Source organism: Zingiber officinale, chromosome 1A (genome assembly GCF_018446385.1).
Source record: "Zingiber officinale cultivar Zhangliang chromosome 1A, Zo_v1.1, whole genome shotgun sequence".
NCBI classification, from domain to species: domain Eukaryota; kingdom Viridiplantae; phylum Streptophyta; class Magnoliopsida; order Zingiberales; family Zingiberaceae; genus Zingiber; species Zingiber officinale.
Window position 1 is genome coordinate 129984532 of NC_055987.1, and position 15363 is coordinate 129999894.

General features: G+C 44.0%; 1 protein-coding gene across 1 annotated transcript; it reads left to right on the top strand.

Annotated features, from left to right (window-relative positions):
* Window positions 1-13059: 13059 nt before the first annotated feature.
* Window positions 13060-14663, top strand: LOC122009881 (GDSL esterase/lipase At1g74460-like). Its single transcript, XM_042566191.1, has 5 exons — window positions 13060-13336; window positions 13406-13536; window positions 13619-13858; window positions 13950-14199; window positions 14289-14663. Exons 1-5 carry the CDS (start codon window positions 13087-13089, stop codon window positions 14498-14500), a joined length of 1083 nt encoding a protein of 360 aa, XP_042422125.1. The 5' UTR covers window positions 13060-13086; the 3' UTR covers window positions 14501-14663.
* Window positions 14664-15363: the final 700 nt, after the last annotated feature.

Genomic DNA, 15363 nt, shown 5'->3' on the forward strand with positions numbered 1-15363 from the left:
CTGTTACGTCCCCTTGACTGCTGACTGTCTGACCTTATCGGATCCTACTATTATATACCGTATCATTATACATCTAGTGTTATCTGATCGATCATTAGTCCGATATCGCTTTTTAGGTAGTCAACCTCATTGGGATCGATGTCAGAGGTTGAAGTTAAAGAGAACCCGTTCGACAAAGATTCCTAGTTGTCTATAGACCACTTCGAGTAGAAGAGGTCGGGGCTTGGTAGGGCCTTGATTGGGTAGAGGGCGTTGGCCAATGTACAAGGCTAAGATAGGGTGACCATTGGGTTTAGCTAGACTTGCATCACTAGTTAAAGAGAATTTTTTTTATATATATCTGATTTGAAGAATGTTATCATAATAGTGATCTAACAGTTATTTATGTATGGTTGGACATAATAATGCCTGGTCTGAAGTTGACTTGTTGAGATGGGACTCATATCTCTCTATATATATATCGTGGGACACCCATTATAGTATTAACTAATCTTGTCCGAAAGTTGATGGGATTGAATGTTGGGGATGTGGCGCTCCCGCTGACCGCACGTAGACTCCGCTCGGACCTACAAAACAAACTACGTCAGTGTCGAGCCAGGGAAGGGGTCCCCGATGTTATCCCTCCGACGCTCAAGTCAGTCACTGTCGATGAGGTATAAGGCGGAGCAACAAGAAGACTATAACACAAACAGTGAATATTGCATACTTCCACCGATACTTGGACCCCCCTTTTATATAGAGCTCTTATAGCGGGCGTACACGCTTCCCAAAGCAAGCACGTTTCTCAAAGTTTCTTGAAAAGACTTATCATTAAAGTGCCCCTGACACAATACCACAATGGGCCGAGCATATCTCTGAAGTTACAGTGGAAGCTTCTGCCATATGATCCTCTGGCTGTCCATGCCCGGTGTTGGTGGCACCAACTTCCATAAGGATGTCGATGGATATCAGAGAGAGTGTACTACTAGGTTGAGTGGGTTGACCGCTCGACCGAAATTTCGCCGCTCTGGTGCCTCATCCGGTCAGCCAGAACCTCACTACTCTCATGTGTGTGTCCACTCGACCGCCATTCCACTGTGCTTATGGCACGTCTGCTCGGCCAAAATTCTGCTTTGCTAATGTCGAGTCTTGCTGGTCGGTCGAGCGGGGTAGCTGCTCGGCTGAAGTTAAACCCTGCCAATGCTAGACTTGTTGCCTCGCCGAGCGGGGAACCTGCTTGGTTCGACTTCTTCACATCGTCTCTATTGAGCATCAGTCATTTGACTCCTCCCTCATGCTGAACATAGGATCGGGGCATTCTCCCCCGGTCGGGGCATGCTTCGCCCGATCGCCCGAGGACAGTTGACCGCCTTGACCTTGACCTCCACCGTGGCAGCTATCTTCCGCGGGATGCGGCCCCTCCTCATCACCACCAAATATGATCTTGTCCGAAAGTCGATGGGATGGAATGCTGGGATGTTGCGCTCCCGCTGACAACACGTAGACTCCGCTTGGACCTCCGTCGATACTTGGACCCCCCCATTATATAGAGCTCCTGTAACGCATGTGCACGCTTTCCAAGACAAGCACGTTTTTCAAAGTTTTCTAGAAAAAACTTGTCAGTAAAGTGTCCCTGACACAGTACCGCAATGGGCCGAGCATATATATAAAGTGACAGTGGAAGCTTCCGCCATACGATCTTTTGACTATCCATGCCCGGTGTCGGCGGCACCAACTCCCAAAAGGATATCGATGGATATTAGAGAGAGTGTACTGCTAGGCCGAGCGGGTTGGTCGCTCGATCGGAATTCCGCCGCTCTAGTACCCCGTCCGGTCGGCCAAAACCTCGCTACTCCCGTGCGTGTGTCCACTCGACCGCCATTCCACTGTGCTTATGGCTCGTCCGCTCGGCCGAAATTCGCTTTACCAATGTTGAGTCTTGCTGGTCGGCCAAGCGGGGTAGCTGCTCGGTCGAAATTAAACTCTGCCAATGCTAGCTCTGCTGCCTCGCCGAGCGGAGAAGTTGCTCGGTTTGGCTTATGCACATCATCTCTATTGAGCGTCAGTCGTTTGACTCCTCCATCCTGTTGAACGTGGGATCAGGGCCTTCTCCTCCTGTCAGGGCATGCTTCGCCCAATCGGCCGAGGACAGTTGACCGCCTTGACTTTAACCTCCATCGTGGCAGTTATCTTCCACGGGGCGGGGCCCCTCTTCATCACCGCATCACATGCCTCCCCCGCAAGTCTAGTCGAAGGAGGCTGCAAGTCCGACTGACTGAACAATTGTCTGAGCAGTTCTCTATCCGATCAGCCATCGACATTACTTGGTTTCTGATCAGGATGCGATCGCTCACTGTCGGTCGGCCTGTTGAAGTTTGTCGTTTGGTCATAGGTATGCTCCTTCAATCCGATCGACACAAGGAACATCTATACTTGTAAAATCTTCTCTTGGGCTGTCTTGGGCGAGTGCGATCCTAGCTTATGTTACCCAGATTTCTGAGAAATCGTGCAAATCTCTTCGCATTAAGACTAAGCACGCTCCCATGCCCTCGTTAAATGTCGACCCCGTGGTGAGGCGCTACGTATCATGCCTACTGCCGCCGCACGCCTGACATGATAGACGGATATCCGTTGGTGATGTGACGTTTGGCGGTTTAAATTCAATGGTCAGATCTCGGCCTGGGTTTCTGCGACCTAGATTGGACGATTTCGGTCAGCCGACCTCAGAGTTTATAATCCAGTGCGTGTTGCCGCTTCTTCCTTCGTATCTTCATCTTCGTGCTCTTCAGCCTTTACTCCTCCGTACTCTGGCGACATTTCTCCCCTACTGTTCCTCTGACGACCTCTTTCAGTAAGCTTCCTTCCCATCGCCCCTTGCTTTCTCATCTTCCAGCCTCTGTATCTCCTCGTCTACTAGTTTTTCGACGTCTCTTAGTGTTCTGGCGATATTCCAGCAGCCTTCTTTCCCTTCTTATCCCTTGTTTTTGCGATGGCGAGTTCCTCACAGCCTCCCACCGGCATCCCTGGGCTTTGGTACACCTCTACCGAGTCCTGGTTTGACGTCGGGACGCTGAGAGTTTGAAAGCCGCTTTTGAGCTTCCTCCCGAATACGAAGTTGTTCTTCCTTCACCTTCAGATCGGCTAAATTCTCCACCAACCGGCTGTATTTGCTTCTTTAGGGACCATTTTAATGTCGGTCTACGGTTTTCCATCCACCCCTTTTTTTTCGCCGTGAGTAAATATTTCTGAGTCTCCATTCATCAACTAGTGTCGAACTCTTTTCGGCTGTTGTGTGGGGTGTTGGTTCCTTTTTGCCTGCACGACATTCCCCTTACTCTCCGGCTCTTTCGTTACTTTTATTATCCCAAGTCGTCCAAGCCAAGGACTTTTCTTTTCCAAGCCCGAGTGAGCTTGGTTTTCTTTGATAAAATGTCGACCTCCAACAAACACTGGTGTTGGAATCCCAAGGTTGTTTTGATGTGATCAAACAAGTTAAGTTAGGTCCTGTTTGATTTAACCCTTATGTCTAAGTGTGCAGGAGCTTAGAAGCTCAGGGAGTCGAGCGGAAGATGCGGCTAGTGAGAAGGATGGCATGGGAGAGAGCCGACGGGCTTGGTGTGTCTGAGGGACGAGGTGCCGCGGAAGAATACACCGGTGGATGAGAAAAATGTACACGACGTTCGAGGGATGAGAAGTCGGGGAGGAAGGCTGCCCGAGGAGAAGGCCGAAAATTGAGTTTGGGTGAGCTCTATTCCGGATGACCGAGATCACCCAAGCGAGGCGAGTAGAACTGGAGCAGAGGGCCCAGACCAAGGTGAGCAGAACCGGAGCAAAGGGCCCGGACCAAAAAAGTCAACCATGTTGACTTTTATGGGTTCGGGCGCCCGAAACCTCAATCTTATCAGATTCGATGTGCCCGTTGACCGACACGTCGGGGATAGAATTCTATCCCATTCCAAGTTCCCGAAACCCTTCCAGGGGCCAGAAATAGTGCTATAAATATAGCCTCTGATTTCTATAGTTCAGATAATAACTTGTAATTCCTTTCTTTCTATTCTACTATTGTGTGTGAGCTGTTAATGTTGTAAGAGGCTACTCCGCTCGAATGAGATCTTCAAGTGCGCTTCATTTTCCTTGGATTAGCAATCTTCTGATTGCAAACCAAGTAATTCTCCTTGTGTCTTTGTCTGTTTAATTAGTCTCTTAACTTTTATTACAAGTGTTCTTAATTGATCCGGTGGTAAGAGGGGGCCGCCCGGCACGAGGTCAAAGTTGTCAACACTCGATCGGCAGACATCCGACCGGGGCGAATTACCTTCCTGATCAGCAGGAGGAATAACCGACCCGACATCTCGACAGCTCGGTCTAACGCCGAGTTTCTGACGTTCATAGGGTAAAGCGGGAAGAGACGAAGGCCGAACATCTATCCCGCTTGGCTAACAGTAGACATGACATCAACCCTGCAGTTAAGGCTCACTCGCTCGATATGGTGGATTCGGACATCAAATCACTGGCCGAGCGGGCATCCAAATCTGTCCTACCTTTGTGTCGCCTGGAGGGCGTTAGCCGAGCGGTTCCTCCGCTCAACCCGGGGAAGGTGTTAGCTGAGCGGTTCCTCCGCTCGACCCGGTAAAGGACAGAGGGAGCAAGTGGCGATATCTTCCTAGGAGCCAGTGCCATCGACAAGAGGCATGGTTAACGGCATGGTCAGATAGAGAATCGTACGGTGGAAACTTCCACTATCACATGAGAGATATGCTCGTGCTATTAAGGTAGGACGTCAGTCATGCTTTTCTAATACGTCCATTTCAGGTATGCTTTGAGGAGCGTGCACACCTCGAGAAGCGTGTACGTGCCCATGGGGAGCCCTATATAAGGACCCCCCCAGACTTCGACGGAGGTATGCTCACTTCTTTACTGTAGCTACAGTTCTCGTTTCCTCTTTGCCCTACTTCTTTCTGTCGGAGATCTTACTTGAGCGTTGGAGGGCCATCGCCGGGGAACCCCTCCCTGGCTCGACATTGTTCTTGCAGGTCCACGTCAACAGGAGACCTACGCCTTCAGAGTCTCCACCCAGTCAACAGGAGCACCACATCCCCAACATCCAACTCTCCGTCTCGGACAGGAACATTAATTAAGTTATAAGTCGAGAAAGGGTTGAGTTTATTTTTGCAGGGCAATTCACCCCTCCCCTCTTGCCAACCACTCAGGGACCTAAAAGTTGTATTAGAGCAAGGACGCTTCAGAAGGACTAACCGTCGACCGAAGCAAATGAACCAATAGCCGGACTAAGCATCGTTCCACCAAAATTCGAGGGAAACTTTGCACATTGGAAATGCTGAATGGAGATATTTCTAAAAATTGACATTGAGATTCGTTTAATAATCAAATATGACTTTGTATCTCCTACGAATCAAAACGGAGAGAAGGAAGAGAGTCTTTGGACGAAAAAGAACAAAATGATTCCGTAGCAAATAATCGAGCGGAATATCACTTGCTGAGCGTGTTGTCGCCTCAAGAAGTCAATCGCATCAGGAACTACTCGTCTGCTAAAGAACTCTGGGAAAAATTCTTGAAACTCCATGAAGGCATATCCGAAACCAAGCTCACAAGATGAGACATACTTCGGAACAACCTGACGAATATCCATCTGGAAAAAGGTGAGAAGGTAGTCAATCTACACGTGAAGGTCAAAGAACTAATCACCAGACTCGAAAACCTCGGTGAAACGGTAACCAACCAGGGCTCGATATGCTACGCACTCAATGTCTTTCCCAGGACTTCAGAATGGTCCTCGATAATCGACACCTATTACATCTCAAAGGACCTAGAGGTAAGTACCCTAGAGGAACACTTTTCTACTCTAGAATTATATGAAACCAGATATGCAGGAACAACAAAAGAAATAGGCCAGATTATGGCACTAAAAGTAACCAAGAAGGATGAATCTGAGTCAGACTCAGTAGAAGATCAAGAATCTTACATGGTAAGAAATTTTAGAAAATTCTTTAGATCTAACAAATTTAAAGAAATGTAGAACAGGAAAAATCAAAGAAATAGAAAAATGATTCGATGCTACCAGTGTCAAAAGGAAGGACACTTAAAAGAGGGCAGCCCAGAACTCAAAAAGGAAAAAGGCAAGATGCCCAAGCAGAACAAGCACAAGACTCTAACTGCTACTTGAGACGACCCTCATCATCAGAATCAGAAATAAAAGAATATGTCGGACTAGCACTGATGGCAGGCCATGAAAAGCAAAGAACCTCAGAAGCCAGTATCGATGAAGGGGGAGCGACTTCAGATGAATGTAGCGAAGCAGGGGGAGAGTTAGTCTTCAAGTTTGATAGGGTAAGTGAGGTATGTCTCTTATCCCCTCATCAACTCTATTTTGGTATTAAATCTATGGCAAAATCTATGTACAAGTTAAAAAATAAAAATGATAAATTAAAATTTTAAAACTTAGAAATAAAAAGAATTTTAGTAAAATCATGTCTGATAGAAGATTTTGAAAAAGTAAAACTTGAAAATGTTAAATTAGAAGAAGAAATAGAAAACTTGAAAAATACTGCACGTTCAAATATTTCTATTCTTAGAAACTATAGAGGATTAAACTGGTACTATAGATTTCACAAAGGTCAGGTCAGAAAAGTAACAAAATCTTATATCCCTAGAAAATACCTGATTAACCTTGTAAGAAGGAACCAAAAGCTTGTTTAAATTAAAGAGTGAAATTAGACTTAGGGCTTTTAGGTAGAAAATTAAACATTTAAATTTATTAAAAGGCTTTGTCTAGAAGTGGTTGATGATCCAATAACCAAGAAGACCTAGTGTCTCGCCACAGCCTGAAAGTCAATTTCTTAATTGAATATTTAATTGATAAACTGATAAACATGAAATAGTTAATTAAATTAAATGCTTTCAATATTTATCAAAGGATTAACATTTGTTAAAATTTTTAAAATTGCAAACTTCACTTAATTTTTTTTTTTCAAATTTCACTTAGAAATTGGTCTTTAAATTGTAAAATTCATTTAAATTGTTTTTGTTAAAAATTAATTCTTGAATTTTTTTTAGAAAATGTTTATGAAATTATTACATTGTTAGCGCTATCAAAATTATTTTCATTATTTCCAAAATCAGATTTCACTTAGAATTTTTTTTAGTTAAAAATCTTTTTAAAAATTTTGAGTTTTATAAAAGTCACCCTTAGATTTTTATTGTACCCTATTTTTTATGTGATCAAAGGGGAGACAAAAAAGATTAAGTCTAGGGAAGGTAGCTTAACACTAAATTTTCCTACTTTTTGTGATGTATTGTAAAATTTATTTTTATTTTAACTTCATCTATTTACCCTAGTTTAACTTGGGTTGCTCGCATCAAAAAGGGGGAGATTGTTGGAACCCCAAAGTTATTTTGATGTGATCAAGCAAGTTAAGTTAGGTCATGTTTGGTTTAACCCCTGTGTCTAAGTGTGCAGGAGTTTAGGAGCACAAGAAGTCGAGCGAAAGACGTGGCTAGCGAGAAGGACGACATGGGAGAGAGTCGATGGGCTCGGTGCGTCCAAGGGACAAGGTGTCGCGGAAGAATACACCGGTGGACGTGAATAACGTAAGCGACATTCGAGGGGCGAGAAGCGAGGGAGGAAGACTGCTCGAGGAGAAGGTCGGAAATTAGGTTCGGGTGAGCCCTATTCCGGATGGCTGAGATCACCCAAGCGAGCGGAATTGGAGTGGAAGACCCGGACCGAGACAAGTAGAATAGGAGCAGAGGGTCCGGACCGAAAAAGTCAACCATGTTGACTTTTATGGGTCCGGGCGCTCGGAGCCCTTCCAGGCGCCTAGAACCTGAATCTTATCAAATTTGACATGTCCGTTGATCGACGCATCGGGGATATAATTCTATCCCACTTCAGGCGCCCGGAATCCTTTCAGGCGCCCAAAATAGTGTTATAAATATAGTTTTGATTTTTGTAGTTCAAATAATAACTTGCAATTTCTTTCTTTCTGTTGTACTATTGTGTGTGAGCTGTTAACGTTGAAGAGGCTACTCCGCCCAAAGGAGATCTTCAAGTGCGCTTCATTTTTCTCAAATTAGCAATCTTCTGATTTCAAACCAAGTAATTCTCCTTGTGTCTTTGTCCATTTAATTAGTCTCTTAACTTTTATTACAAGTGTTCTTAATTAAGCTATAAGCCGAGAAAGGGTTGAGTTTATTTTTGCAGGGCAATTCACCCCTCCCCTCTTGCCGGTCACCAAGGGACCTACAACTGAAAGGTGTACTTCTTTTTTGTGTGCTTTCCCGAGTGGCCAAACTTCCCAACCTTCTGGCAGCTCGATGTGATGACTCATCCTCCATTAAAGAAGTACAAGAGCAGATCGTACTACCTCAACGCAGCTTCGATGTTGGCCGATCAGAAGTATGACATCCACAAGCTATTGTTGGAGGGTGTCCTCTATATCTTCGACTTGAGTCTGATTCGCACTCAGCTTCCGTTCAGCCTAGGTATGCAACCTCTTTACTCCTTCCTTTGATTCCAACTGAGTTTTATTCCTCTTTTGTAACTGAAGTCATGCTACGCACATGTCTGGTCGGCAAGGCAAAGCTTGTGGATGCCGCGATCAATGAGGCTGCCGTGGAAGAATTGGAGAGTCGAGGCCTTCAGCCGGTCGAATCTCAAGAAGAGTCATAAGACGAGAGCGAAGCGGCTCCCATCTTGGCAAGTGGTGGAGCAACCAGTGGCTCGCAACCTTCTTCCGAACGACATCCGGTCATTCAAGTTGAGGGGGCTTCAGTCACAACTTCCTCAGCCGAGTCACTGATCAGGTGCAAGAGGCGCCGAGCGGAGCCTTCGTCTCGCTCTGCCACTTCAGGGGTGCGGTCTGCCAAACGGGTCGAGACATCGACCCCCGCTCCTGTCCAAGAGTCCGCCACTCCTGAGTCTTCAGATCAGACTCCCTCCATGTCCAGTTTGCCACAGGGAACAGTCTATGCGCCGCCAGTGGCTTTCTTGCCACTAAAATCGAAGGCCAAGAAGTCGGGCATCCGTCCGACATCTTCGTCACGGCCGTCCAGGCGAGCAACCTCTACACAATCGGCCCCAAGCAGCCAACACCATATAACGGCGATGTAGCATCTGTTGACCGAGGAGTGGCGCGAATCTAGCGCAGAGTCCCGAGCTTCTGAGCATCAAATCATCATCAAAGGGTCGCTCGCCCAAATATGAGTTGATGTCCAGGCCCATGCAGCTATGATGCCTCCGGGAGCATTCGCGGATAGCCACACCCAGATGTCTACTGTGGTAAGTTTTGCATTTTCATAGTTTATTTTCGATCGGCGCTTATATTCACTTTGTTGTTTGCAGTATTGGGTGGAGAGCCTGGCAATGTGCCAAAGGCTTGCATTTTTGGAGGAGGAAGTGAAGAAGACGAAGGTGTCGAGCTGCCAATCCTCCGCCGCTCAAGAGCAGACGAATGCCGAGGTGATAAAACTACGGGCCGCTCTGGAGAAGAGCACCAAGCTACTGAGGCTGAACATGACAAGAGTTCAAGGTAGACCACTCTACTGGCTCGGCTCAATAAGCAAGTCGTCACCTTCGACAATAAGATCAAGTTGGTCAATGCGAGGAAGAATCATGCCATCAAAGACCTCGAATTGAAGAATAAGGAGGCTCGGGCTCCCCGCCCAAAAACTCAAGGAAGTTGAGAACTTTCTGATCGCTGAGCGGAACAGCTTGTCAGCCAAAGAAGCTTCTCTTCGAGGCCAACTCGCGGCCAAAAACAATGAACTGGCCACTGCTAAGGATGAGCTGGAGGCCTCCCGAGCGGTCTTGACAACTTATCAGGATGTCGAGCCCAACCGCTTTGAGGCTATGAAGAAGAATTACATCCGCTCGGATGCTTTCAACGAGAAGGTCGCCGATCGTCCTCTACGCCTTTTTGATCTGGCCATTGACGGGGCGATCGACTAGCTCAGAGAGGGAGGTTACCTGTCGGCAGCTCTGACCAGTAACATCATAAGTCGCGGAAAGCTTACTGCGTCCTTGTCTGATGACGTCCTGGATTACCTTGAGTGAGGCCGAGAGCTCTTGTAATTTTTTTGAAGTTTTAATGAATGCTTGTTCGTTCGGACAAGCTTTATCTCCTTGTATGTTTTTTCAACTCATCTTTTGAGCATTGCAAAAACTCGTGGCCTCGTCACTCTGATCGTCCATGATTAGTCCGTACAGCTGACCGATCCCTTTTGTATTCGAAGTTCCATTATAACTCTACGAACTTCCGATCGACCCTAGGAGTATTTCGAAGAATAGTGTCGAACACTCACTATACTTTGCAGACTTCGAGCTTTTGAGTAGCATGGGTTCACAGTCAGCTATTCATCGACGCTTGCCCTCTCACTGAGCCAAGGGTTTAAGGTCGTCGCTCGACCGTTGAGGAAGATTAGGCGAACACTGGGGTTTATACGATCGTCCCTTGACCGTTGAGGTGGTCCCGAGTTTAAGGTCGTCGCTCGACTGTTGATGACGACTCAAGTTTAAAGTCATCGCTCGGTCGTCGATGGAGACAAGAGTTTAAGGTCACCGCTCGACCGTTGATGGAGACAAGAGTTTAAGGGCGCCACTCGACGGTTGATGGAGACAAGAATTTAAGGTCACCGCTCGACCGAAATTAAACTCTGCCAATGCTAGCCCTGCTGCCTCGCCGAGCGGGGAGGTTGCTCTGTTCAACTTCTGCACATCGTCTCTATTGAGCATTGGTTGTTTGACTCCTCCCTCGTCTTGAACGCGAGATCGGGACCTTCTCCCCCGGTCGGGGCATGCTTCGCCCGATGAGCCGAGGACAGTTGACCGCCTTGACTTTGACCTCCACCGTGGAAGCAATCTTCTGCGGGGTGGAGCCCCTCCTCATCACCGCATCATTAACAATAAGACCGAATATTTCTTCCACATATTTGTAGTCTTCATATATACATCATTAATTAAATATTTCACTCCTTATATTTCAAATCTCACAATCAAATATACCACAAATCAAATATTTATGGGGCTCACCTATTAAATATCTTAGACTTAAATATCTCAAATTTTATCATTAAATAAAAAAAGCAAAGAGAGAGAAATCATAATATCTTCATCCCATAGAGGATATTTGAGATTGAGATTATTTCGAGAAGTATCCTTTCTAAATATCCTCGGAGAAATGTACATGGTCTGATGAAATTCACAAACCCTAGACCTTCGGAGCAAAGTTAAATAGACCTTGTAACATTCATGGTTGTCCCCTTGAGTCTTCGACGAAATCATTCGAAAATTTGAATTTCTCAGATCTTGTATCAGGAAGTCAACTAATTGGTCATCTCAACCAAGAAGAAGAAGACCTTTGCACAGTTGATAACAATAACTAATAAACTAATTAATTACACAAAGATTTTAGACAAATATTCCCCGGTCCTTTTCAATTCAATCATTTCAATGAATTCTTTGGCTAAGAATAGTGTTACGAGATATTACAATCACGCTCTTCATTTCTTCAAGATGACACATTGCTTGATCGTCATGTACTCGATCAATCGATCTCGCTTTAATTTCATTAGTTATAATTTCATGATCATGGTGAAAAAGAAAATGAATAACAAGGGAGTTAAACCCTAAACAAGGGACAATGCATGTTACTTTGGATCTGCCATTTTTCTTTTTAAAAGCTACATTATTGGAGCATCTTTCCCTTGCGCCAACACTATTTTTTTTTGTGTGCCTTCTCCCACCTTATAACAAATACTTATACCACCACTAGGAGATATTATTGATAGGTGCCTCTTCTTTGTGTGTGTGTGTATAATTTTCTTTTAAAGAAATCAAAACAAAAATTAATAAAGAAGAAGAATTATTCATTCATAGCAAAAGACTATTGCTAGAGGAATATATATATCTCATATAGCACTTCGAAGGAGTCCGATCCTCTCAATGGCATTTTAATGGGTGCCTAGCTATATATCAAAGGTAATACAAATTAATAAACCCTTTTTAGTACAAGAGAAAATCTTTATTTGGAGGAAAAATTCTTATTACATATCTCTTAATTAATTTGTGTCCATTGAGTAAGTCAAAAAGAGGATGATTTTCGATGGATGAGGAAACGAGACAGGTTCCATCTTAGCATATGTTCAGAGACAGCGAGTCTCTCTCTCTCTTCCTCATTGAATGGAGGGAGTGCAAATGGATGGAGAAGTGCAATTGTGGAGTATCAAATCATTAATATTCCCCTTTGTGCATGGTGGGGAAGGCTAGTTGGGAGTAGTGGTGGTGCTATACATATGCCTCTCATGTTACATGCATGTATAATATATATGGTCCTACACTACAAGAAGAGCTCCATGAGTATCTTCTATGGTGTGCCTATAGGGCCAGAGGGGACCTTCGCGCTATCGTTAGTCTTGAGATTCTCCGTGTCGTACTCAACATCATCGTTATCGATCGATGATTGAGTTCCATGTAGAGGGTTGCATGAGATCTAGCTAGCTTTGTGTCACAAACAAAAGGCTTTTAAATGAGACATGAACCCTTCGACTAAAGGGACAGGTCAGGTGATTTTTGTTATGATGCAAAAAAAATTGAAAGGCAAAGGTGAATTTTTTACTTAAAAGATAAAGTTAGATATATAATGAATTAATTAATGTGGGATCAAATAAATAAAATTGTTTATCTAATTAAATCTAAATCTGAAAAAAAATAAACTTGCAAAGATAAGAAAGTTGGATATTAATAAAAAAAATGAGATGCTAGATAGTGAGTGACCTTAATTATACATTCCCTTTTCTAATTAGATCAAATTAAAGAAGTCAAAATCGACATTTTTATTAAAAGAAAAAAAAAATCTAAACTACGACAACACTAGATGGGATGAGAAATTAGCCCAACTCCCCAACAACCTAACCATCAAAATCAACCCTAAATTGCTAACTCGTAAGTGGTAGTTGGAAGTAGATCCACTAATGTTTTATCTTATTGACATCAAAAGGTTTCTAATTCTCAACCACAATGAACCCACTCTTTAACTCACTTCTCCCTTCCTCTTTAAATTGGACTAGTATCGTCGATACTGATCCAACGGCATGGAGGGAAGGAAATTCAAGTTGTCCAATTTCGCCATTGTTTTGGCGCTTGTTTTCGGAGTCGCAAATCGACAATGCTCCTGCGCAGTCGTGCAGTTCATCTTCGGAGACTCCTTGTCAGATGTGGGCAACAATGAGTACCTCACCAAGAGCTTGGCCCGGGCAGCCTTGCCATGGTATGGGATCGACTTGGGAAGTGGAATGCCAAACGGACGGTTCACCAATGGAAGAACGGTCGCCGATATCATCGGTATGGATCTCTTCGTCTAATCCTAGAATCAACACTACTCCGTACTATTTGGATTTCTACAAACTTTAGGTGATAAGCTGGGACTTCCTCGACCTCCGGCCTTCCTCGACCCATCGTTGGATGAGGACACGATACTGACCAGCGGCGTGAATTATGCATCAGGAGGTGGTGGAATCTTGAATGAGACATCATCACATTTTGTAAGCCGAATATTTATTGGTTCATTCAATTCAGACTAGTGCTATATCTACAATGACCTTGATCACATAGTGATGCATGTAGATACAAAGGTTTTCGCTCTACAAGCAGATCGAGCTATTTCAAGGGACGCAGGAGTTGATAAGGCGAAAGATCGGTACCGAGGCGGCCGATCATTTCTTCAACCGATCGCGCTATGTGGTGGCGCTGGGAAGCAACGACTTCATCAACAACTACTTCATCCCGTTCTACGCAGACTCGCGGAATTACAACGACAACACCTTCATCGACTATCTCATGACTACACTTGAGGCTCAACTCAAGGCAACTACTACTCCTCCCTTATGTTTAGTTCTGAAACTAGACTTAACTCTAATAGTAGTTTGGTTTGTATTGAATGTCTTATCATCTATAGCTTTTGCATTCGTTGGGTGCTCGACAACTGACCTTCTTTGGGCTCGGGCCGATGGGTTGCATCCCTTTACAACGGTTCATGACATCCACCGGAAGTTGTCAAGAGTCGACCAACAAGCTCGCACAAAATTTCAACAAAGCGTCTGCCAATCTCTTGGACGATTTGTCCAACAGTCTCCCTAATGCCACTTTTAAGTTTGGGGACGCCTACGATGCCTTCCAGAGCCTGATCGATCGACCCTACTTATACGGTTCTTGTGACCCACCGGTTCATGAAGTTCTCTCTGTCTATATGTAAATGTTTAAGCATTAGGACGGTAACGGTTTTTGATCGATGCAGGGTTTAACAACTCGCACGCACCGTGTTGTACGCTGGGCCGGATCCGACCGACATTGACTTGCACGCCCTTGTCGACCCTGTGCAGAGATCGAAGCGAGTACGTGTTCTGGGACGAGTACCATCCGACTGATCAAGCCAACGAGATCATCGCCAACGAGATCATCAAGAAACTGGATATGAAGCCCATTAACGACACCACCACCAGTCCTTAACCCATTGAATAACAAACAGGTTTTGAGCCAATTAAAGTATGCCTTCGCGATAAAGAAAAGAAAAAGAAAAAGAAAAATCTTGGTGTGTAAGTACAAACCTAATGATACACTGTAATATATATATTTCTGTATATTAAAGAAATGAGCAAGATTTGACGTGATATAGGATGGTGAATAAACATCTAATATAATTATTTTCGCTTTGAATAGGTTTTATGCCATCAAAATTAATAGAATAGCATATGTTTACTAATATTATGGCATTTGTGTCTGTTTATGATTTATTAATCATGTAAAATAAGTTTTTGATTACAAATTATGTCGATACGGTGACGGGCTCCGAAGTTGCTGCCGTCATTGTTACCAATTATTTTATTATTTAATTAAAAATTTAGATCTTTAAAAACTAACTCTTAATTAATCCAGTAAAATTTATAATTAAGTTACGTTAATATATTTATTTTCACCTTTTCATAGTGAAAATAATTTTAACCTTTATTAATAATTTTTACTATTTATCATTCTAAAATATGTTAGAAGCAGAACGAGGATAGGACTTTGTTTGAGCATGAATCATTTTTCTTAAAGAAATTTTACCTTTACTATGTTACTATTGGATTTAATAACAAATTTTCTTCGGGATACTCAAAACAAAATAAAAATAATTAATCAGGTTGGGTAATGTCAAGCCTGGGGTGATTGATCCGACCTCACGAAAATTTCCCACCGCCCATCAGGGTAAATCGGGAAGCGCTCGTAACAGGCAGCCTAGGAGCCTAGCATCCTTTAGTTACGTGCAAAATTCTTGCAAATAAAAAAAAATGATTAATCAGGCTGGGTAACGTCAAGCCTGGGGTGACTGG